Below are 26,062 nucleotides of genomic sequence, written 5' to 3'. Positions count from 1 at the left end.
AGCCTGCATGGAGCGTTATATGGGGGCCAGTATTCTGTATGGAGCATTTTATGGGGGCCAGTATTCTGTATGGAGCATTATATGGGGACCAGTATCCTGTATGGAGCGTTATATGGGGGCCAGTATTCTGTATGAAGCATTATATGAGGGCCAGTATTCTGTATGGAACATTATATGGGGGCCAGTATTCTGTATGGAGCATTTTATGGGGGCCAGTATTCTGTATGGAGCATTGTATGGGGGCCAGTATCCTGTATGGAGCGTTATATGGGGGCCAGTATTCTGTATGGAGCATTATATGGGGGCCAGTATTCTGTATGGAGCATTATATGGGGGCCAGTATCCTGTATGGAGCGTTATATGGGGGCCAGTATCCTGTATGGAGCGTTATATGGGAGCCAGTATTCTGTATGGAGCGTTAAATGGGGGCCAGTATTCTGTATAGAGCGTTATATGGGGGCCAGTATCCTGTATGGATCGTTATATGGGGGCCAGTATCCTGTATGGAGCGTTATATGGGAGCCAGTATTCTGTATGGAGCGTTATATGGGGGCCAGTATTCTGTATGGAGCATTATATGGGGGCCAGTATCCTGTATGGAGCGTTATATGGGGGCCAGTATCCTGTATGGAGCGTTATATGGGAGCCAGTATTCTGTATGGAGCGTTAAATGGGGGCCAGTATTCTGTATAGAGCGTTATATGGGGGCCAGTATCCTGTATGGATCGTTATATGGGGACCAGTATCCTGTATGGAGCATTTTATGGGGGCCAGTATACTGTGTGGAGCGATTCGCTGGTTTCTGAGCTATTGTGGAATTTACAATAGATATCACTCATGTAATGTAAGAAGTGAAATCTTTGCATTGTACTATATATATATTTCTCTTCGGTATCTGTGACCATGGCTTGCCCCCTCCCCTAGTTTTGATCCTGGGTACGCCCATGTACGGTCAGACACAGATATTACACAGGGGCACATTTATAAGATTATCTCAGCACGGGAACATTTTATTTAAACACATCCAATTGTGGAAATTATTATTATTCAAAGATCTATTGATTAAAATGAACTTTTGTTTGTGGGAAAACCCCTTTAACCTTAGACTCTGAAACCCTGCCCTCTCCAAGCCCAGCTGAGCCCTGTTCACATCTTGTAACAAACTGAAACAAACTTGTTATGAGCTGAAACTATGACAAGATGACAGATCAAGTTACTTCCATTCACTTACCTTACACTCAGCTGAGATATTGAACATGGTGAGGAATTAAAACTCAAGCTATATTAGAAAGCTGAGTAATGTTTCAAAAAACACAGAATTAAAAGTAAAAAATAACCCTGTGAGTAGTGGCTGCTGTGTACACTGCTTGCTGAGCCTGGAAATCATCCTGATTTGTTGACTTTGTTTCCTGACCCTTAATAAATGAGAGATGATTGAATGAAAGTGTTAATGAGCTCCAGTGACCACACTGAATCCACTCCTATAGTGACAGCCCGACTCCTGCACTGACAGCCTCGCCCATATAATGACAGCCAGACTCCTATAGTCACAGCCAGACTCCTATAGTCACAGCCAGACTCCTGCACTGACAATCTGGCCCCGATAATGACATCCTGGCTCCTATAGTCACAGCCAGACTCCTGCACTGACAGTCAGCTCCGATAGTGACAGCCAGACTCCTGCACTGACAGCTGGCTCCAATAGTTACAGCCTGGCCCCTGCACGGACAGCCGGCTCTTATAGTGACAACCCAGCTCCTGCACTGACAGTCAGCTCCTATAGTGACAGCCCAGCTCCAGTTCTGACAGCCAGCTCTTATAGTGACAGCCAGACTCCTGCACTGACAGCCAGCTCCTATAGTGACAGTCAGACTCCTGCACTGACAGCCAGCTCTTATCTTATAGTGACAACCCAGCTCCTGCACTGACAGTCAGCTCCTATAGTGACAGCCCGGCTCCAGCGCTGACAGCCAGCTCTTATAGTGACAGCCCAGCTCCTGCACTGACAGCCGGCTCCTGTAGTGACAGCCAGACTCCTGCACTGACAGTCAGCTCCTATAGTGACAGCCAGACTCCTGCACTGACAGTTGGCTCCTATAGTGACAGCCAGACTCCTGCACTGACAGCTCCTATAGTGACAGCCAGACTCCTGCACTGACAGTTGGCTCCTTTAGTGACAGCCAGACTCCTGCACTGACAGTCAGCTCCTATAGTGACAGCCAGACTCCTGCACTGACAGTTGGCTCCTATAGTGACAGCCAGACTCCTGCACTGACAGCTCCTATAGTGACAGCCAGACTCCTGCACTGACAGTTGGCTCCTTTAGTGACAGCCAGACTCCTGCACTGACAGTCAGCTCCTATAGTGACAGCCAGCTCTTATAGTGACAGCCAGACTCCTGCACTGACAGCCGGCTCCTACAGTGAAAGCCAGACTCCTGCACTGACAGTCAGCTCCAATAGTGACAGCCAGACACCTGCACTGACAGCCGGCTCCTATAGTGACAGCCAGACTCCTGCACTGACAGTCGGCTCCTATAGTGACAGCCAGACTCCTGCACTGACAGTCAGCTCCTATAGTGACAAACCGGCTCCTGCACTGACAGCCAGCTCTTATAGTGACAACCCAGCTCCTGCACTGACAGCCAGCTCCTATAGTGACAGCCAGACTCATGCACTGACAGTCCACTCCTATAGTGACTGCCCCACACCTGCATTGACAGCCGGCCCCGTTAGTGATAGCCAGACTCCTGCACGGACAGCCAGCTCCTATAGTGACAGCCAGCTCTTATAGTGACAGCCAGACTCCTGCACTGACAGTCAGCTCCTATAGTGACAGCCCCGCACTTGCATTGACAGCCGGCCCCTATAGTGATAGCCAGACTCCTGCACTGACAGTCAGCTCCTATAGTGTCAGCTAGACTCCTGCACTGACAGCCAGCTCCTATAGTGACAGCCAGACTCCTGCACTGACAGCCAGCTCTTATAGTGACAGCTTGGCTCCTGCACTGACAGCTAGCTTCTATAGTGGCAGCCAGACTCCTGCACTGACAACCTGGCCCCTATAATGACAGCCGGCTCCTATAGGGACAGCCAGACTCCTACGTTGACAGCCGGCTCCTATTGTGACAGCCAGACTCCTGCACTGACAGCCGGCTCCTATAGTGACAAGCAGACTCCTGCACTGACAGCTGGCTTCTATAGTGATAGCCTGATTCCTACACTGACAGCCAGCTCCTACAGTGACAGCCAGACTCCTGCACTGACAGCCATCTTCTATATTGACAACCAGACTCCTATAGTGACAGCCGGCTCCTCTAGTGACAGCCGGCTCCTATAGTGAAGCGCGGCTCCTGCACTGACAGCCAGCTCCTATAGTGAGAGCCAGACTCCTGCACTGACAGCCAGTTGCTATAGTGACAGCCGGCTCCTCTAGTGACAGCCTGCTCCTATAGTGAAGCGCGGCTCCTGCACTGACAGGCAGCTCCTATAATGATAGCTCTGCTCCTATAGTGAGAGCCAAACTCCTGCACTGACAGCCAGCTGCTATAGTGACAGCCGGCTCCTCTAGTGACAGCCTGCTCCTATAGTGAAGCGCGGCTCCTGCACTGACAGGCAGCTCCTATAATGATAGCTCTGCTCCTATAGTGAGAGCCAAACTCCTGCACTGACAGCCAGCTGCTATAGTGACAGCCGGCTCCTCTAGTGACAGCCTGCTCCTATAGTGAAGCGCGGCTCCTGCACTGACAGGCAGCTCCTATAATGATAGCTCTGCTCCTATAGTGAGAGCCAAACTCCTGCACTGACAGCCAGCTGCTATAGTGACAGCCGGCTCCTCTAGTGACAGCCGGCTCCTATAGTGAAGCGCGGCTCCTGCACTGACAGCCAGCTCCTATAGTGAGAGCCAAACTCCTGCACTGACAGCCAGCTGCTATAGTGACAGCCCGGCTCCTGCACTGGCAGCCAGCTCTTATCTTATAGTTAATAAATGCCAAAAGTAAGGAAGGATTAAAGTCCCAAACCATATCAGCATATAACACATACCGCCACCAAGGGCATTATCCAAGCACGAAAGACTAATAGTTTGACCAAAAAAGCTGCTCAAAAACTACCATCAACTCATTAATGAACAAATTAAAATGTTCTTATTTAATCAGGACACCAAACAACATATTAAAAACATATACGACACAAACAAAAACAAGTTAAAAAGCAGGACGGTGCATGCAGCGAAACAAATGACAAGAATATTACTAGATTACAAAGTGCCCCATACAATTGAAAATATAAAGCATTTTTAATAACGACAGGGATGTACTGTCATAGGTAAATATATGAAGTGAGATGAAGGTTAGTGCAGTCAAGTCTAAAGAGGCATAGTGCAAAAATAACTTCATAATTCACAAAGAGTAGGCACATAGACTCAAAGCCAAGTTTAGCATGAAGGGAGCACTGTCACCGCTGAAGGGAGCACCAGTCACTGAGTCACTCCCAGAGGAAGCGAACGTGTGAAACGCGCGTTGGAGTGCTCGTATCTTGCGTACGGTGCCTGCAGCATGAATACAGGTATATCATTTAATATCAAGTGCTGTGCTATATGAAGTGCTAAGTACTGTTGCACTATGTCACTTTAGTTCTGATGTGCACTGTACATATTATGTAACACAAGTGTTGTGCTCTATAAATTGGTGTTTATAGCCGCACTATTTCACTTCAGGTCTGATTTCTTATGTGCACTGCACTTTATATACCTCCCTGTGGCAGTGTGTTATTTATATAATCAATTATGATATGTGCTGTATTTGGTAAACTGCTTATTACTGGTGCACTGGCACCTTATGTGCTTACTGGTGACAGTGCTCCCTTCATGCTAAACTTGGCTATGAGTCTATGTGCCTACTCTTTGTGAATTGGTAAGTTATTTTTGCACTATGCCTCTTTAGACTTGACTGCACTAACCTTCATCGCACTTCATATATTTACCTATGACAGTACATCCCTGTCGTTATTAAAAATACTTTATAAATTCAATTGTATGGGGCACTTTGTAATCTAGTAATATTCTTGTCATTTGTCTTGCTGCATGCACCGTCCTGCTTTTTAACTTGTTTTTGTTTGTGTCATATATGTTTTTAATATGTTGTTTGGTGTCCTGATTAAATAATAAAATTTCTTATCTTATAGTGACAGCCAGACTCCTGTACTGACAGTCAGCTCCTATAGTGACAGCCCGACTCCTGCACTGACAGCCAGCTGTTATAGTGACAGCCCGCCTCCTGCACTGACAGTCAGCTCCTATAGTGACAACCGGACTCCTACACCGACAGTCAACTCCTATAGTGACAACCAGACTCCTGTACTGACAGTCAGCTCCTATAGTGACAACCAGACTCCTACACCGACAGTCAACTCCTATAGTGACAACCGGACTCCTACACCGACAGTCAACTCCTATAGTGACAACCAGACTCCTGCACCGACAGTCAGCTCCTATAGTGACAACCAGACTCCTGCACCGACAGTCAGCTCCTATAGTGACAACCAGACTCCTGCACTGACAGTCAGCTCCTATAGTGACAGCCCGGCTCCTGCACCGACAGTCAGCTCCTATAGTGACAACCAGACTCCTACACCGACAGTCAGCTCCTATAGTGACAACCAGACTCCTGCACCCACAGTCAGCTCCTATAGTGACAACCAGACTCCTGCACCGACAGTCAGCTCCTAAATTGACAACCCGGCTCCTGCACCGACAGTCAGCTCCTATAGTGACAACCAGACTCCTGCACCGACAATCAGCTCCTATAGTGATAACCAGACTCCTGCACTGACAGTCAGCTCCTATAGTGATAACCAGACTCCTGCACTGACAGTCAGCTCCTATAGTGATAACCAGACTCCTGCACTGACAGTCAGCTCCTATAGTGATAACCAGACTCCTGCACTGACAGTCAGCTCCTATAGTGATAACCAGACTCCTGCACCGACAATCAGCTCCTATAGTGATAACCAGACTCCTGCACTGACAGTCAGCTCCTATAGTGATAACCAGACTCCTGCACCGACAGTCAGCTCCTATAGTGACAACCAGACTCCTGCACCGACAGTCAGCTCCTATAGTGATAACCAGACTCCTGCACCGACAGTCAGCTCCTATAGTGACAACCAGACTCCTGCACCGACAGTCAGCTCCTATAGTGATAACCAGACTCCTGCACCGACAGTCAGCTCCTATAGTGATAACCAGACTCCTGCACCGACAGTCAGCTCCTATAGTGATAACCAGACTCCTGCACTGACAGTCAGCTCCTATAGTGATAACCAGACTCCTGCACCGACAGTCAGCTCCTATAGTGACAACCAGACTCCTGCACCGACAGTCAGCTCCTATAGTGATAACCAGACTCCTGCACTGACAGTCAGCTCCTATAGTGACAACCAGACTCCTGCACCGACAGTCAGCTCCTATAGTGATAACCAGACTCCTGCACCGACAGTCAGCTCCTATAGTGATAACCAGACTCCTGCACCGACAGTCAGCTCCTATAGTGATAACCAGACTCCTGCACTGACAGTCAGCTCCTATAGTGACAACCAGACTCCTGCACCGACAGTCAGCTCCTATAGTGATAACCAGACTCCTGCACTGACAGTCAGCTCCTATAGTGATAACCAGACTCCTGCACCGACAATCAGCTCCTATAGTGATAACCAGACTCCTGCACTGACAGTCAGCTCCTATAGTGATAACCAGACTCCTGCACCGACAGTCAGCTCCTATAGTGATAACCAGACTCCTGCACTGACAGTCAGCTCCTATAGTGATAACCAGACTCCTGCACCGACAGTCAGCTCCTATAGTGATAACCAGACTCCTGCACTGACAGTCAGCTCCTATAGTGATAACCAGACTCCTGCACTGACAGTCAGCTCCTATAGTGATAACCAGACTCCTGCACCGACAGTCAGCTCCTATAGTGATAACCAGACTCCTGCACTGACAGTCAGCTCCTATAGTGATAACCAGACTCCTGCACCGACAGTCAGCTCCTATAGTGATAACCAGACTCCTGCACCGACAGTCAGCTCCTATAGTGATAACCAGACTCCTGCACCGACAATCAGCTCCTATAGTGATAACCAGACTCCTGCACCGACAATCAGCTCCTATAGTGATAACCAGACTCCTGCACTGACAATCAGCTCCTATAGTGATAACCAGACTCCTGCACTGACAGTCAGCTCCTATAATAACAGCCCGGCTAATGTAGTAATAGCCCGGCTAATGTAGTGACAGCCCGCCTCCTGCCTGTTGCACATTCTGGCGCTACACTGACAAGATGGGCAAGAACTGAGCGCTCAGCCAATCATTGGCCGGGGGCGGGGCCGGGCTTGCACCAGACTGACAGATCAGGTTTAAATGCCAAGAGTTTGGCGCTGGGTGAAAGTATCAGCAGCTGGTGAGAGGGGAGGGCGGCAGCACAGACCTGTCTACAGCCGGGAGAGAGCTGCAAAGCAGTCTGGGCACAGCGACATGGCACTGAAAGTTTGCATCGTTGGCTCTGGCAATTGGTCAGTATGTGTACATGATGTGTGTGAGCTGTACATGTTGCTTCTGTCCTGTGTTAGTATAAGAAGCTCAGTGTCTCCAGGGATCAGCTGCAGGAGCTGTGCACCCCCATACAGCAGCATGTGGTACTGTGGATCCGACAGACAGGCCTTTGTTTCATGCTCATTGAGCAGCAGGAGGACATGATCCACCCTCGATACAGTTTACATGCTGCACTTCTCCCTTCTGTCACAAGACTGATGTGCCTGTGATCTGTTCAGTTATACTCATCGGATGGTCATATATTGTATATGGCCTGTGGCTGCTCACAGGGTGCAGAGTACAGAGTGGTTTTCTCTACCGAGACTACTGCAGCTTAGTTAAATGACAGAGAACCTGGCAGACATGGGGGTGGGTGGGGGGCACTACTGGAAAAACTACCTAGCACTCACAGGCGAGTGCAGGTGGCCAACATTGCTGCCCGCGGGCGAGTGCAGGTGGCCAACATTGCTGCCCGCGGGCGAGTGCAGGTGGCCAGCAATAAGTCTGCTCAAAGTCCTCCATGAACCTTACACTGAAGATCCGCAGTAGTGTTTTCTCTACAGTGCTGCTTATCTGCAGGGCATCTTGTCCACTGCTCATGACACAACCTCTGCACTATGGTCTATGTGCTGAAGAGGGCAAATTCCACCTAACAGCCTCTCCTCTTACACTACAGTAAGGAGCCTCCCGCATGCTGCAGGGAACTTACTGAAGGTTAAAAAACAAAACCTGGAGTTTTATTTTTGTTTTGTTTTTTTTGGGGGGAAATGAAGCAAGACCCAATGTTCTGCAGTTCTCAGAAGTTTGGGCACTTTGTAGATCCTGTGTTCTCTGGTTTGATGTGGCCCTCGAGGCTTTGGCTCCAGGACTGTGATTATTTCCATGCATACAGTCTATAGACAGAGTACAGTGCTGAACACATCAGCCTGCAGATAGCCACCGCAGCATACGACTCTGTACGTCCACATGACTTATCTTCAACATTTTACTTTGTGATATGTGGAAGTGGCTTCTGTAGGATTGGATTCTGCTGAACGATGCAACTTGTAGGTCAGCTTGTAAATTTCTAGATTCCATGTCCCATCCATTATGTACAGAGGAGTTGGAGCAATATCTTTATTTTTACCCTGACGTATGGAGGACGCATACCCGTTATCTGATTTTGCCACTCCCAATGGTCTGATGTACAATATTTGAATTCAGCTTTTTGCAGAAGGGGTCATGGTGCATTCATGAATGGCATCAGGAGAAATGAGCGCTTTGCCCTTTCCTCCTTATGTCCGAACCTTAACACCAAGGGCAAAAGTTCAATCCTATATCCTGCCCAAAGCAAAGTGGCATCCCCAAGTCCTCGGTACCTTTGGCTATGTACCCGCTTATATAATGCCAAGGGGACAGCTGTTTTCTTGTAGGTTTCAGAATATATAGCATAAAGAGAACCACCGAATGATTAGGTCCAAAGAGACAAAGTAATTTCTATAAACAACCTTTATTGAGAAGTGATAGATAAGTGGCACTACATGCACAAGCATGACCGCACTCAATTGCCAAACATAGTGAACAATTGAAAAAAGTTAATATATTTTATATATCCTTGTTATAACTAATGCACTTTTGTACTGCAATCACATGCTGGTCTAAGTGTCAAAAAAATGTATATGTATATTGTATATGTAATCAGTTTATGTAATTCTCCATCTCCACTGTGACAGTGTGAAATGTATCAGGCTCACAAAAATTGCCTAAACTGGATATAAATGTATGTATGGAAGGACATATTGGATGTAACATAATACTTCAGCTATAAGGCTTCATTCAGTTGTCCGTGTTGCACGTACGTGTTGTATCCAGATGCCATCCATGTGCTGTCCGTGTTTAACATTGCAAAATATAGGCGACGCTTTGTCATTTATTTCTTTATCCATCCATGAAAAACACTGATGATTAAAACGGACACACGGACCTAGCGCTGATGACACACGGACCTAGCGCTGATGGTAAAAATGGATACATGGCCCAAACACTGACACTGATATTGTTTGGTCCGTGTGTCATCAGTTTTTAGTCTGTATGTCTATTTTTACCATCAGTGTTTGGGCCGTGTGTCCATTTTTACCATCAGTGTCATCAGTGTTTGAGCTATGTGTCCATTTGTACCGATGACATACGGATCAAACACTGATGGTAAAAATAGACATACGGACCAAGATGGATATTAATGAAAGAAATGTGTTTTTTGCTTCTAGGAAAAGCTTTGTGCTGCACAAGAAAAAAGCCGTAGGGATAAACTCAATTATTATAGAATATATACAGAATTATTATTCTACATACAGTATCACTAGTATACAATACATGACTGTTGTGGCCTGACAACAGACTAGTTCAGAGGGCCATGACACCCGCTTAATAACATAAAATGTATGACAGATCTGTATGCTGAAGTCTCTTCAGCTCCCTCTAGTGGTGCCCGTAGGCTGCTAGAATGATATCTTTTTAAAGGTAAAATCAGATACAGCACTAAGTAAAAATACCCTAAGCGCTTGTTCGCATTCTGCATTTTTGTCATGTGGTTTTTTGTTTTTTTTTTCCAACAGGAAAAAAAATACAGCGTTTTTTTTTTTTTTTTTCAGTACCAGCAAAGTGAATGAGATTTCTGAAATCTCACCACATGCTGCTTATTTTATCCTTGCGGATTTGAACCACCAAAGCATTTCACAAATCGGCAGCATGTCAATTCTTTCAGCGTTTTTGCAGCATTTCGAACCCATTCAAATAAATGGGGAAAAATGTATAAAAAAGTGCATATTTTACATAGTTTTTCCTGCCAACACAGAAAAATCTGCTTTCAAATATTCATTGTGCGCACAAGCCCCGAGGGTATGTGCACACGATGTCTGTAAGACGCCAGCTGACCCATCAAGGTTTTCCTAGAAGTTGCTTCAGGAAACAGTCGGGTCGGTGGTCTTTTTCCTGAGGGGGGTTTGCTGGCAGCTTTGTCATTGTTTTTGCTATTCACACAAGGACTGATCCGCCTGGCCCGGCTGACACGTTCCCTTGCTCTTGTGCTCACACCGTCCTCGGGCGGTCCAGCCCTTGTTTGTGGAACATCATTTACACAATATCCCGTCGGCCTCATCCTGGGACTCCATTAATTCTTGAGCCATTGCAGCTCCGGCCCGGGATTATATGACCTATTATATCAGTGTGAAGTCTCAGCCGATGTGCCGATACATTTCTACATCCCTGCTGCCGGAGCCTAATTGAGTGGGAGTAATAGTAACAGACTAATTGCCACCTCTGTATTCAGTCGCCTCGGCTCTGATGTTAGATAAATTGATTGAGTGCACTTTTACTTATCATTTATATCAGACAGCATGTAATATTGTCCTTGTGTAGATGATTCACCTTGACGACCGCAGACAGGAGCTCCTGCCAGTACAGGTGCCCTCACTCAGGATACCTTCATAGATGAGCGGACCTGCTTATGACATATCCCTCCCCCTCCCCATAATTCCTATGAAATGGTTACAGAGGGCAGTAAAGTCACCTGGGAATACTATTTGCATTGATGAATGGCCATGTAGTGAGGAGAGAAGGTATAGCACATGTCTGCTTAGCTTATGTAACCTCTTACTTACTGCTCCACGACTGGGGGGATGTTTAGTCTGCACACTCCTCCAACATTGATCATCATTTTTTTTTTTCTCTTTCTTTTGAATGCGACCCATAGATTGGTTGCAATCACTTGGCTTTTTTGTATTTGCCATAAACTTTATGGAATAGTGATCACTGATTTCCTCCTGTGTATCTTCCTTTGGACATGGGTAATTATATGTAATATACAGGGTGGTCCAAAGGTAGTTATACAGTTAAATCCATGAAATTCTATGAGATTTTATGGGTACCCATATACACTGACACATAATAAAGTGACCAGTGGCGTAATGAGAGTCCACTTGGCCCGATGCAAAATTTGACCCTGGACCCCCACCTGCATGTTGGTTAGATGTATGGGCCTAGATCATATATAGACATGCGTGTTCACCCTCTATGTAATAGTGGCCCCCTTCCTGGCGTAATGTCCCCCTCCGTCCTGGGACCCTTCCTGGCGTAATGTCCCCCTCCGTCCTGGGACCCTTCCTGGCGTAATGTCCCCCCCCTCTGTCCTAGGACCCTTCCTGGTGTAATGTGATAAATTTGGAACAATTTAAAATAAAAAATTGTGAAAGTGTACTTTTACTAGAATTGCCAATTTTCCATAAATTTCCCAAACAGTCATTAACATTAGGAGACTTTTTTTTTTTTTTTTCCAGCTTCCATGGAGGAAAAATTAATCTATAATATTTATAGATTTTTTTTTTATTTTTTTGAGGCTGGTGGTACAACAGAAAGTAATTCTAATAAAATTACAACCAGTTTACACCTCAAAGTAAATACTGGCAATGGGACCTTTAATAATATATTGAGCTACAGACATGCATAACTTATAATTGTTTACAATTTTTCAGTAAAAAATGTCTGATTTTTGGATAAGTTTCCCACATTAAAAAAAAAAAAAAAAAAAATTCACGTTTGCAACCGTGACCTTCACTTTAACATTGTCTCACAACTAAGTGTTACAATACATACCGCCTACATGGGCCCAGAGCTGAGTGTACTTAGTATTGGTGTTTGTATATAAACATGGCACCATGAGGAGGGTGAAGGGATGAGATCAATTTAGTAGATTTTTGTAGTCATCCTGAGAGAATTGTGCCCTGAGCTGTAATAATATTTGTTCGTTTATGGACTTTTGCCTGTCGTAACGTATTCATGTCTGCACAGGGGATCTGCCATTGCGAAGCTTGTCGGGGAGAATGCGGCTCGGCTTCCTCAGTTTGATAACATAGTGAACATGTGGGTATTTGAGGAGCTAATATCAGGGAAGAAACTGACTGAGATAATCAACACTGAACACGAAAATGTGAAATATCTCCCCGGGCACAAACTTCCAGCCAACGTGGTAAGTATGCATTTCATTGTTTTTTAATCTTTATCCTTGAATTGCTCGTCTATGACTCCAGTGTTTTCTTTGTAATAACGGGAAAACAGACTGTAGATTTTTTTTTTTTTTTTTTTTTTTAATTCTTTTTCCACCAACCCCGGTAATAATCTCTTCTCTTGTGTATGTGAAGTACATATCGCTTTTCATTACATAATATGATGACTGATTTACGTAATGATTCCTGTTGTAACTGACAAATGATAAACTCCTGTACGTAACTTTTTGATGAACAATTTTGTTTTTACCTTTTTATACTTTTCATAGTTGCCCATAACATAAATCACCTTTTGTGATCTTGATGCCAATGGAATAAAAATGAACTGGTATACCCAGAGAAAGGTCATAATAAAAAAGAAAAGGAACGTGAAACTACCTATTGACATCATTAAGTGGAATCTGTCACATTTTTGCCACCCAATGTTAGAGCAGAATAATGTAGGGACAGAGACTCTGATTCCTGTCATGTGTCACTTACTGGACTACTTGCTGTCATTTTGATACAGTCAGATTACTCTGCTGTAGATCTAGCAGTTCTCTGAATGCTGAGTCCTGTATAATCCGCCCACACCATTGATTGGCAGCTTTCTGTGTACACTGTGCATAGGCAGAAAGCTGCCAATCAGTGGTGGGGGCAAGGTTATATAGTGCACAAGAATATGGAGGACTACTTGGCAACAGATTTACTAGTCCTCCAATGATGATCTCCTGCTGATTTTAAAACTGATTTTTATCAAAACTACAGCAAGCAGCCCAGTAAGTGACACATCGCTGGAATCAGGGTCTCTTTACATTATGCTGCTCTTGGATTCCATATAAAAATCCTAGTGACAGATTCCCTTTAGTACTGTACTAATAATTCCCGATAGGACGATTCCTTCTTGAATTTGCCCAGCAATCAGATGATTGAATCTCCTCCTTGTTTTCGGAGGCCTCCAAGATTCTGAGCTATCTGGAGACAAAGTACCATGGTGCTTTCCTGCATCATTCTTGGTGGAGTCATAACGGAAGGGCCCATACTGAGACCATCCCATGACCAATACACACACGCTGTGGCCTATAATTTTGATAGCTGTTGGCCAAATATGGTACTCACTGCCGACAGCTTTTCTTCCTGACTCCCCCTCCCCCATACACCTGCTGCTTTATTGGAGAGTTCATGTATTTTCAGTGTGGAGGGGGGTAATCTGCTGCCGACACCTATTACAAGACCCGTTTGGCAGCAGCTTCTCTTTTAGAATAGAAGAATCTGGGAAAGAAATTCAATGTACATCCTTTGTTGGGGAACATCGGGAGTCTCCCATATGAGATAGTTGACTGCTAATGAGATTTCATTTCCGTGTGTTGGAACTATATATTTATTTTTTCATTAATAAAATTCATATTTTAATATTTTTTGGTAAAACTTGTTTATTGGCTTGTTGTATGGTGGTAGTGCGACTTTATGGTCACATAGTTGGGATAATATTGGTGTATACCGTATTTTTCGGACTATAAGACGCACCGGACCATAAGACGCACCTAGGTTTTAGAGGAGGAAAATAAAAAATGTAAGCAAAAAATGTGTTCATGATGCACTTTTAAGCGGGAGGGGGTCTTCTGCTGACACTGGTATAGGGGTAATATCCCCCAATTCTGACAATATCCCCTATCCTGGTATATATGCCCCCCCCTTCCTTTTATACGTGGTCCCCATCCTCATCCTGGTATGCATGGCACCCCTCCATCCTGGTATGCATGGCACCCCTAATCCCCATCCTGGTATGCATGGCACAGGTATCCCCATCCTGGTATGCATGGCACCCCTAATCCCTATCCTGGTATGCATGGCACCCCTAATCCCTATCCTGGTTTGCATGGCACCCCTAATCCCCTTCCTGGTGTGCATGGCATCCCTATCCTGGTTTGTATGCCGCCCCCCCCCCCCCCCCATCCATACCCTAGTATGCATGGTCCACCTAATCCCCATCAGGCTGCACATAAAAAAAAAAAATAAACACTCCTACTCGCCTTTCTTCTCTCCTCCAGCGCTGCGTCCGGTCTGCCTGCACTGATCTCTCCATGTGAGCCGCGCATGACGTCGCTGCCATGCACAGCTCACATGGAAAGATCAGCTGCCGGAAGTCACTGCTCCCCATGCCGGGTCTGTGTGCGCGGGGAGCAGTGACTTCACTCTCCTTCATAGCTGGCACACAGTGGAGCCACGCTGCGGCTCCTGCTACTGCCGGGCTATCGCGTGTGCCCGCTTATTAAAGGGCATGAATATTCACCCCCTCCCCACGCCCATGGGTGTGGAGAGAGGTTGAATATTCATGCCCTTTAACAGCGGGCACAGGCGATTCCGGCAGGAGCCGCAGCACGGCTACACTGTGTGCTGCTATTAAGGAGCATGAATATTCAGTGCTCCCCACGCCCCATGGGCGAGGGGAACAGTGAATATTGCTTTTCTTTAGCAGCGGGGACAGTGTAGGCTGCAGTGGGTGGCTGCTGCCTCCTGTGGCCCCCCCGCTCCTCCACCGCTACCGCTCCCCCCCCACACCCCACATATATATACATCCCCCCCCAACATTCGGACTATAAGATGCACCCCCCATTTTCCTCCAAAATTTTGGAGGAAAAAAGTGCGTCTTATAGTCTGAAAAATACGGTATATAGTTCAGTGTAAAGTGCAATAATACCGATGTTACTCACTCGTTATGTCACTCTCCAATTTCAAATGTTTTTCTCTTTTTGTAGCATTTTTTTTTTTTTTAGGTTAAATTCATGCTTTGTTGCATAATTTCTGTACAGATTCCGCAAAAAGAACCCTAAGTACAGCATAATCTAGTCAATGGCCTTTTTACACTCCCTATTCACTCACATCAGAAAATACTTTCCATGGATTGCAGGCATGTTATGGATTTCAAATAACCAGCATGTGGCCTTTCTGGGTTAATTCCCACCAAATCAAGTACTGAATTTGCATGTAACACATTTGGATATCATTGAGGATTTTAGTACGACATTTTAAGGTCGGTTCCATATTTTTGTACAGCGTGTGAACTTGGCTTGATGAAGACTCTCGTAGGGCTCGTTCACATGACCATATTTTCAATCCAAGTGCAATCCATGAAAAAAAAACGAACTGCATTTGGACCAATGGTATTCAGTGCTAATGAGTGTGTGTTTGTTTTTTGTTTTTAATGCACTGACCAAATTGTGGGGAAAAAAAAAATATCGCACTCGTTTCTTCCCTAAATTGGATGAGACTCGGCCATTCAGGTCTATGGGTGAGCAAAAAGAAAATTTGGAACCATAATATAGCATCTACGGACACATTGCAATTCTGCAACATGGGAAACTGTAAATGGCTCTGTAAAATCAAATGTATAGCCAAAGAAATAAAAGGTACTTTACAAAAATTCCTCAAGAATTAAACTAAAAACATAGCAAAAAGGTAATGGTACTTACCAGCCAAGGTCACAGAAATGAATGCACAAACAGGATGCAGCAGACCCCTTTAATAAAGGTGGAAGCAAAACCGGTGCAAAATACTGCTAAAACAACCACTCATGACTTACAAGTTAATGGAGGGGGTGATTGTCCAGTACTAGAATTGCACACAGATGAGACTTGCAATAGGGCACCAGTCACACATGTATAGCACAGCAGGCTGCTGGCACTCTATATGCATCATAGGGGGACAGGCCCCTAGTTTACAAGGTCACCATAGATGGGCCTGGCTATACCCTGTAAAAAAAATAAATTAAAAATGTGTAATTTTGGTATATAGTAAACTATTGATAACTGCTGCTGTACAGACTACACACAGATGACTTATGAGAAATACGTTTTCTGGATGAAATGATCTGAATGATAATATATAATTTTTTTATTTATTTATTTATTTTTTTTTAACTCTTGTGTGAACCTACCCTTATTGAAGGCTATTTGACCCATTCTGTTCGGGGGATTTTCCCACCAGTCTAGTAGTATACAGTATGTGCTGTTCTGAGTTGGGTCGGCCTCACATGTTTGTATTTCACAATCTGTATATGGACTGCAATTTGTGGACTGAATGCAGGTGTCCTGATCCTAACTAACTTCAAGGACCATGAAATGTGGACATGCTAAGCCGGCCTTAGTTATTGTTTATGTACCAACTTTTATTTTTATTTAAAGTTACAATGCATGTTTTTTTTGTTTTGTTTTTTTTTATCAACTGAGCAATTGTGCCTATAATGGTGTAAATCTGTGTTTCCCAAATGCAGTCCTCACAACCCCCACACATCCATGTTTTCAGGCTTTACTTAGTGTTGCACAAGTGAGCAAACCTGTGGCCAATTCTGATGCCTTTAAAGGGGTTGTCCACTACTTGGACAACCCCTTTTTGATCTAATTGTTTGGCCCTGGTAAAATAAAGCTTATACACTCCTCCCGTGCCAATGCCATTCCAGCGGTGTCCGCACTCGCTCTCCCCGGGGCTCCCGTGCTGTTGTGACACATGACGCGCTGGCGCCCCCAATCAGCGCCGGCTTCACTGTCCCTGTCTTCTGTCGAATTGAATATGAAGAGGAAGTTCAGGCTGTAGCTGATCTCTGACTTCCTTTTCATGTTCAATTCGACAGGAGGCGGAGATAGTGACGCCAGCGCTGATTGGGGGCGCCGGCGCGTCATGTGTCATAACAGCACGGGAGCCCCGGGGAGCGCAAATGCACGACGGGAAAGACACAAGCACAGGAGGTGAGTATAAGCTTTTTTATTTTATAGGGGCCAAGCATGGGGTATGACAAGGAGTTGTCCAAGTAGTGGACAACTTCTTTAATAATAATTCCACCACCTGTGCAATACTAAGGAAATCCTGAAAACATGATCTGTTGGGGGGCCGTGAGGAATGGATTTGGGAAACACTGGGCTAAAGTAAGCCTGCCCCTAGTCCATATCCATATCTAATTAGTTGTATGTATCTAATTAGTGTTAAGCGCTCAGGGGATGTGATCAACATCGCATAGTATAATATTACAATAAAAAACTGCATGAATCAAAGAAATCTATGAGATCAGGAGCATTTAAAGTTAATTGCTGGAAATAAATTAAAATTTAAAGGTTAATTGAAAGCTGCTAGTAACATTCAGAACATCTCCCTGATAATCTGAGCTTGTCAATGCATATAAGAATATGATGGACGACTCCTGCGCGTCCATGAGGATAAGGTGTTACTGGAATGAAGGAATTTTTTTATCTTTAGATTCGCTTGCTTTGTTTCTGGACATGTATTGTAGTCCAGTGTAAATTGGTGCACCTACCAGAGTATATAATCTCTTTATTCCCAGGCAAGGAGGCATGTTCTGATCAATCATTACATTTCAAAGGAGACTTGGAGATTATCAAAACCAACGCGACCATTTTATTGCTCACTAATGCAACACAGCCTTTGGCCTCAATACATGAAACCTACTTATCAATCAGAATGCAATGTTCTGCTCGGTTTACTCTGATGTTGTACTACAGACGGAGTGAATGAATGCATGAATGATTGATAGATCCACAAGTGTTCAGTCATTTGTCGCTCTTGACCTCTCACGAGGCAGCAGTGAGCCAAACAGCTGTTTATCGTGGAGGAAAATCTAGATTTTGATTAGCGGCTATAGGAAATATACTTTATTTCGAAAAACTGTAATATTCAGAACTTTACAGAGCATAAAAAAAAAGATGACTACTTAAATGGGCCCTGTCATGAAAAAAAACCTCTATAAACCTGAAGATATGACGTTAATAGCATTCTGAAGCTACCTGAGGCCTGCGCTGAGAGCCCCTCTGCCAGGAGGAAATTACTTTTATTCCTCCTGGCAGCCTTGGGCTTTAAGTCCTAGGGGTGCCATCGGCGTGACTCAAGTCACTGCTCAGTGCATAGTTAGCAGCGGTCGAAATCACTCCTGAGAACTGACTGATCCGCATTAGTTGGCTGTCAGTCAGTGCCGGGCTGTGGTTTCAGCCACCGTTCACTATACATAAAGTTTCCTTCCTGCAGAGGGACTCTAAGTGCAGGCCCCAAACAGCTTCGGATTGCTATTAACCTACAGATTAACCCCATATCTGCAGGTTAATAGCATATTATTATTTTTTTTTGCCTTGCCGGGATGATGCAGTCAACTAATCTCTGTTAATTGTATATGGGAATACTGAAGATAGCTGGGTACGGAGGATGGCATTTTCAGTCAGGCCCATGGGCAATGTATGAAGCAAAGGGGGTTTCAGAACTTATTTTCTAGATCAAAAGGGGTCCCAGATAAAGGAGTAACTAAAGTGCATCCAAGAGTTGCAGTCATGCTTCGGCCCTAGAGACTATGGGGGGCGGGGCCCAAAAGGTCCCTTTGGCCCATATAGATAGGCCAATATCATTAAAAACCTGTGACTGTTGAGGTCCCTGTGTGAGGTCCCTGTGTGAGATTTTCCATTGGGGCCCACAAGCTTCAATCTAGTGGGATCTGTGGAACATCTGATGCACCATTGGTCACAGAAGTCAGGATTTTACCGATTAGCAAATTATCACTTGTGCTGTGAATGGGTCATAACTTTCAATGTTGGGAATAACACTTTAATATAAGCCTATGTATGGAGTAAAAAAAAGCTATACTATCATGATATATTCCCACTATTTATCTGGCAATATGGTAATATATAATGATAGTACAGGTAGAGATGATTGAGGACCATTGGGTTCTGTATGCTGATACTGTATGAGAGTAATACATCAAATTGGTACATATAAAAAGGTGAAGCAGTTGCCAATAGTAACCAATCAGTTTCTAGCTCTTATTTTTCAGGCATGCATTTTTAAAAGAAAGCTGTAAAATAATGGGTTGCTGTCACGGGTTTACCGCGACAGAGAGGAGCCAGAAGACTTGCTGCGTCTGAGTTTACGTACTCCTGCATTGAATAGAACCACTTCTCCCTTTTATTAAATGGGGCTAGTTTCTTTCAGCAGTGCAGGAGTTAATCTGCTCAGTTTTGAGTGTCTGTAACTTTCTTGTTGGAAGTTCTCAGCTGTGCAGTATCAGCCACTCCCCTCTCCTATATAGTCTCTGCTCTGGCAATCTGGATTGCCAGCGTTAAGTCTTGTATTGACTGTTGCTTGGTGTTTTGACTGTGTGCAAAGTCCCTTCCTCTTCTATTTTTGTTTACCTTCCTTATCCCTTTGGTGTTTTCCCTCTGTGAGTGCTTATTTTGTATGTTTGGTATTTTCATTTATCCCTGTATGTCCTTTCCTTGTTTGTCTTGTTTGTGTATTTACATACACTATTTCTCCCCACTTCCCTGGGCGAAGGGCTGATTCAGGGTTACAGCAAGGTATGCGGTCCCAGCATCTTCACCATCAGAAGTAACCTGGGGAACAGGGTTAGCTAGGACACCCTTAGCCTTAGGGACAGGGTAGGAGCCCCAGGTCCTGGGTTATCGGACAACAGTATTGTGACAGTTCCTTTAGGCAACTGCTTTCTGGACCAGTTTTTATAAATATTCCTTTCTGTTTTAGGCCCCATAACATTTACCGCATGCCACATCTTTCATATTGGATATTTTATTCCTCTGTATAACATACTTGTTTGTTCCACCAAGTCCAAGGTTAACCAATAGACATGAGCGAATAAAGTAGCAGGACCCCCGGTCCAGCGGCCTGGTCAATATTCCATGGCCACTTGATGGTAGCCCTGGTGACTGCCTCCTAGTAGCCGGCCACTGTGGCTCTATTTTTGATCAGGGTGTGTCTGCGTATCCACAATGATGATCTTGTGCCAGGCCGGCTAATCAAGAGGCGCCACGGACATCGGCTGGTGAGATGACAAGAGTGTCCAATATTCAGATTAAAAAAAAAAAAAAAATGCATTGAAGGCTCAAAAGATGTAACGAGAGCCTGCAGGTTTGAATGAAATCAAACATTGTCTGGGGCAGTGGAAGCGAGGCTATACATGTCATTCTATCAGGGCTTCTCTGACACCACGGCGGTAATAACTCACATTTCATGCATTTCTGCACCCAGTCTATTATATAATGACCTTGTACCTTCTAGGGGGCATACAGAGTAGTATTTCAATATTTGCAGATGACACTAAACTCTGCAGGGTAAACAATACAGAGGAGGATAATTTTATATTACAGGAGGATCCATGTAAACTAGAAGCTTGGGCTGATAAATGGCAAATGAGCTTTAATGGGGATAAATGTAAGGTAATGCACTTGGGCAGAGGAAAGAAAATGTATAATTATATGCTTAATTGTAAAACACTTGGCAAAACTGTAACTGAAAAAGACCTGGGTGTATTGGTGGACGACAAGCTCACGTTTAGTGGCCAGTGTCAGGCAGCTGCTGCAAAGGCAAATAAAATAATGGGATGCATTAAAAGAGGCATAGATGCTCATGAGGAGAACATAATTTTACCTCTATACAAGTCACTAGTGCGACCACACTTAGAATACTGTGTACAGTTCTGGTCTCTGGTGTATAAGAAAGACATAGCTGAACTAGAGCGGGTGCAGAGAAGAGCGACCAAGGTTATTAGAGGACTGGGGGGTCTGCAATACCAAGACAGGTTATTACACTTGAGGTTATTTACTGTGGAAAAAAGAAGGCTTAGGGGTGATCTTATTACTATGTACAAGTATATGAGGGGACAGTACAAAGACCTTTCTACTGATCTTTTTACGCCTGAGACGGGGACAAGGGGGCATCTTCTACGTCTGGAGGAAAGAAGGTTTAATCATAATCACAGACGGGGATTCTTTACTGTAACAGCAGTGAGACTATGGAACTCTCTGCCGCATGATGTTGTAATGAGTGATTCACTGTTAAAATTTAAGAAGGGCCTGGATGCCTTTCTTGAAAAGTATAATATTACAGGCTATATATACTAGATTCCTTGATAGGGCGTTGATCCAGGGAACTAGTCTGATTGTCATATGGAGTTAGGAAGGAATTTTTTTCCCCAATGTGGAGCTTAGTGTTTGCCACATGTTTTGTTTTTTTTTTTTGCCTTCCTCTGGATCAACATGTTAGGCTATGGGTTGAACTAGATGGACTTGGTCTTCCTTCAACCTTAAAAACTGTTACTATGTAAACTAGTGTGCTGGTCAAGAATAATAACTGGATGCTGTAAAGTTCACTTTCCTGTCGGACCCTATACAAATGAGCACAGTGTGCTTTGTCTGATGCATTTGTGAAGGGATTTTATTGAGCTGTGCCCTGGGTCTAAGTATTCGGACTGAGCCACCACTGATCTCATCATATGGCCACATCATAAGGCCATCAGTATTCGGTCAGTATTTTCTCTCAGGAGTGGGAGCCAAAACCAGGTGAGGAACAATCAGAGAAAAGGTATAATAGAAACAAGTCACCAATTCTGCATTTATCTCCTACTCCTGGTTTTGGCTCCCACTCCTGACCGAATATTGAACAAATACTGATGTGGCCTTATGATGCTTATGAAGTTTGAAAGTATAATCCTCGTTAGACCAAATTCAGTGTGTGTGTGTCCCCTCCCACCTCCAAATATCTATACCTTTTTGGAGTCAGTGTAGTTTTTAGCAAAACACAGTATGCTGTAGCTATAGCGTTATTCCTATTTTTTTTTTTTCTCTACAGACATCGCTGTAGAAAAACATGCATGACACACCATTTACAGTGTGCGAATGATATTTGACTAGCATATTGAAAAGTGTCTACGGCATTAATGAATAAACAAAACCTGAGGATGGAAGTATATGGCCACAGCAGCCTTTATTGATTACAACATCTATATAACACAAACCTAAGCACCATCTATTTCTGCAGGAGATCATGGATGGTCCGCCAACCCTGGACAGTACCGAGTAAAACACTCCCCAGTCGCACCACTCCAACTCAGGGCTGACAAACTGTCATGGTACTGCCCACACAACAATTTCATGTTCCCGGAGCATGATCCCAGCGGGAACTAACCACACTTGGTAATGAAGGGTCACCATACCTCCGATGTGACCTCGACCCCCATTAGCCAAGGCCATCCATGACCGCCTCACCTCCAGCTGCTATAACATAATTATAGGTTAAAACAAAAATATCACACCCCACCACCGATATTAGTTCCTGAAAACGGGCGGGTGGGCTGGATCTTCACTGGTCCTGAATCTTAAATAGAAGCCATTGGTCCATGGGTCCTCTTCCTGTTATAAGGTACCCTAAAGTTACTACCCCACCTCCCATAACCTATTGCCTAATCCTGACTTGAACCCACCCCATGTGTCCTATCCCTCTACCCACACCTCTTAACTATTCCTATGGACATGCAGAATTAAGTTAACCCTTTCTAACCCCTGTCATGTGCAGCTCTACACTCTAGCTGTGCCCGTTCCGGCCCCATCTTAAGACTTGTCCACTACTTGAACATTAATGACCTATCCTCAGCATAGGTCATCAATGTCTGATCGGTGGGGGTGCAACACCCGGCACCCCTGCGATCAGTTGGCGGATCACTCGGCACCCCTGACAATGGGCTGACAGAAGTGCTCGGCTACAGAGCTGCTCCGCTGAGTGGGTACTGCACGTCTGCCCCTATTGATTTGAATAGGGGACAGACATGAAGTACCCGGCCGCGGTCACTGTTGGTAGACTGAGCTGTTCTATAACTGAGTGCTTCCGGCAGCCGCCTTCATCGAGAACAGCTGATCAATGAGGGTGCCAGAAGTCGCACCCCCCAACTGATCAGACATTGATAACTTATCGTAAGGATAGATCACCATTATTAAAGTTGTGGACAACCTCTTTAATGATGACATGTAAAATTAGGAAATAAGGATCTACTTCTTTCCAAATGGTCTGTGGCTAGTACTACACGGCCCATCAGAGGAATACACCTGTAGTATTCTTATTTTGGGTTTTTGAGAGCATTATTTTTTTTTTCTTTTTAATACAATGAATTACATGAAATGCCTTTTGGGGATTTGAAATTCTAGAAAATGTGCTAATACTAGTAGTAGTAGTAGTAGTAGTAGTAATACTAGTAGTAATGCTAGTACTTGTTTTCAGCGCTGAACAGCAGTATGATGTGGATTTTTTTTCAGGACTAGACTTGGCAGACATCTATCTGACTTGTTCCCTCAAGGGAAGTTTTCTAGATTGCCTTATGACTGTCTGATTAATCCAGAATATTTGATAATCATAAATTGATAATAAATAAATGGGAATTTTGTTCTTTACGCTTTCTTAAACTAATTGCACATTTGGAGTCCTGTGTATGGACTTGCAGGGTGGCGTACTATTTTTACACACACTGTACTGCCTTGACTCAGCCAGAATTCTGTCCTGTTCAGTGTGATTTGCTGACAGCCTGATTCATTGAAACATGCAGGGGCGTCCGCACCATCCCCACCGGCACATTCGTGTGGGTAAAGCAGAATGGAAAATCACAGCATGATGCACAATACCTGGTTGGCATCAAAACAAATTTACAAGTTACTAAGAATTGTTTAGCTCCTGGTTATTGTATTGACAAAGGAAGCTCCTGATTCATCAAGACTGGCATTGTGTATCTCAGTCTTCATAAATTGAGTAAGCTGTAGTAAGATGTGCCAAAATCATTAAAGAAGCACTCCCATATATATTAATTTTTCATTAAAGAAGCACTACTCCTCCCATCAAAGTTTTTATCCTCTTAATATATTGCAGTCATGATATTATATGGCACTGTGTACTAACAATTGCTCATTTTGCCTTTCTACGCAACCAATTCTTCTCTTTTCTCTGCTCTATGTAGAAACAGTCTCTTGTCATTACATTTATCATTCCCCTCTTCAACTTCTGACTCCGCTGCTCCCCCTCCCCCCCCCCATGCCAGGGACTTTTGCAGAGAAAACTGACCTGTTTCTACTTGCAGCTTAGTAGGATTCAGCTAGTCAGATTTTAATCATGTGATGTGATAGATATAATGGAAAACAGAAGAATTAACTGGGTAAAAAGGCAAAATGAGCAATTGTAAGTATACATTGCTGTATAATATGATGACTGCAATATATTAAGAAGATAAAAACTTTTGATGGGGGGGGGGAGAGGAGTGCTTCTTTAACTGCATGAAATCTAACAGAATATAATTTCTAGTTTTGTTTAAAGAATAGCTATCATTTTAATTTTATTTAAGAAATCAATAGTAGAAATGAAAATGATAAACTTTTGTAATAGGTATTCTTAGAGAATTCTGCTTCTTTCACCCTCAGTTCACAGGAAAAATCTGTATTCAGTGAAGATAATATCAAAATTTGAGATGACTGGGTTAGGATTAGGGTAAGGGGGAGGAGCGAGCAGGAAACACACACACGTTCTCCTGAAATTAGTTACGGTTCTCAGTAGAACTCTATGAGCACCAACTGCCATCTCCTATCTTAGTAATGGGAAAATCTGTCTTCGCTGAAGACAGATGATATTACCTGTGAAATGAGAATTTTGAGAATAAATTATCAGTCCAGGAGGAGAAAGAAGTACTGTAGATTTCTCTAATTAGAGAATTACAAAGTTTCATAATTTGACATTTACTATCATCTAATTTCCATATGTTTGTCCTGTCAGACAGCATGTCCGCCTGATGCAATGTAGATAAATGTCGTGACCGATCGTGCTGTATATGGACATCTCTCCTTGGTGTCAATCAATGACTTTTATTTAAATAAAAGCAGAAACCTCATCAAAACTGTCTGATTTTTGTCTATACAATGTAAAAAATGTAGACATCTTAAAGCCTTTTCTGTTCATTTGTGTATTTGTAGATAGTCACTTGAACATTGAAATCCCAGTAAAGTTCTTTGTGTGAAAATCCTTTTTCAACACAGAGTTACATAAAGGTTCACGCTGAGCTCTGAAAAGTGCCAGAAGGTTAAATGAATGACCCCGATCTCTCAGATCTGGAACCAGGGACTGTTTAATTCTAGTTCTGTTTTGAATTTTGCATATTTGAAGGACATGCTGTATAAAAGTGGACTCATGGATACGGCTAAATACATTTGCTTTACATGAGTTTCTGGAAACCCATTGGTCTTTAAAACTAGATTTTGAATATAGTGAAAATCTGGTGAGAATTACAGCATACCTATCGTTTCCAGTGTCCCCCTCTGTCTACTTAAAGGGGGGTTAGCTGGTTCAAATTGGTAAGTCTGTAGTCCCTCTGTGTGACTGCAGACTAATGAATCTGGGGGGATTCAGCACTGGGCACTGCGGGGATTCGCCAGTTTCTGAACCGGTACCGGAGGGTATACATTATACATACTTCCGGCCACTGGCCGCAGCCTTGCTCCATTCACTTGTATGGAGTGAGGCCGCGCCCTCTAGTCATCCATGCCCACTGGACAGCTGTGTCTCTAGTCGGGGGGCGGCCTTCCTCCATACAAGTGTATGGAGCGAGGCCGCGCCCACTAGTCAGGCTGTGGCCCGGA

At 44.1% G+C, this 26,062-nt stretch overlaps 1 protein-coding gene across 1 annotated transcript in view; it reads left to right on the top strand.

Moving 5' to 3' along the window:
- The first annotated feature begins 7,396 nt into the window (after positions 1–7,396).
- Positions 7,397–26,062, top strand: part of GPD1 (glycerol-3-phosphate dehydrogenase 1) — a 59,596-nt gene continuing 40,930 nt past the window's right edge. The window contains exons 1-2 of the mRNA XM_073662822.1: positions 7,397–7,571; positions 12,415–12,592. Of these exons, the coding sequence (XP_073518923.1) occupies positions 7,420–7,571; positions 12,415–12,592 (330 nt within the window). The 5' untranslated portion in view covers positions 7,397–7,419. The remainder of the gene's footprint in view (positions 7,572–12,414; positions 12,593–26,062) is intronic.

Source organism: Phyllobates terribilis, unplaced genomic scaffold (assembly GCF_046119375.1).
Source record: "Phyllobates terribilis strain yellow unplaced genomic scaffold, ASM4611937v1 Scaffold_2__4_contigs__length_985480577, whole genome shotgun sequence".
NCBI classification, from domain to species: domain Eukaryota; kingdom Metazoa; phylum Chordata; class Amphibia; order Anura; family Dendrobatidae; genus Phyllobates; species Phyllobates terribilis.
This window is presented reverse-complemented; position numbering and strand designations above follow the sequence as displayed.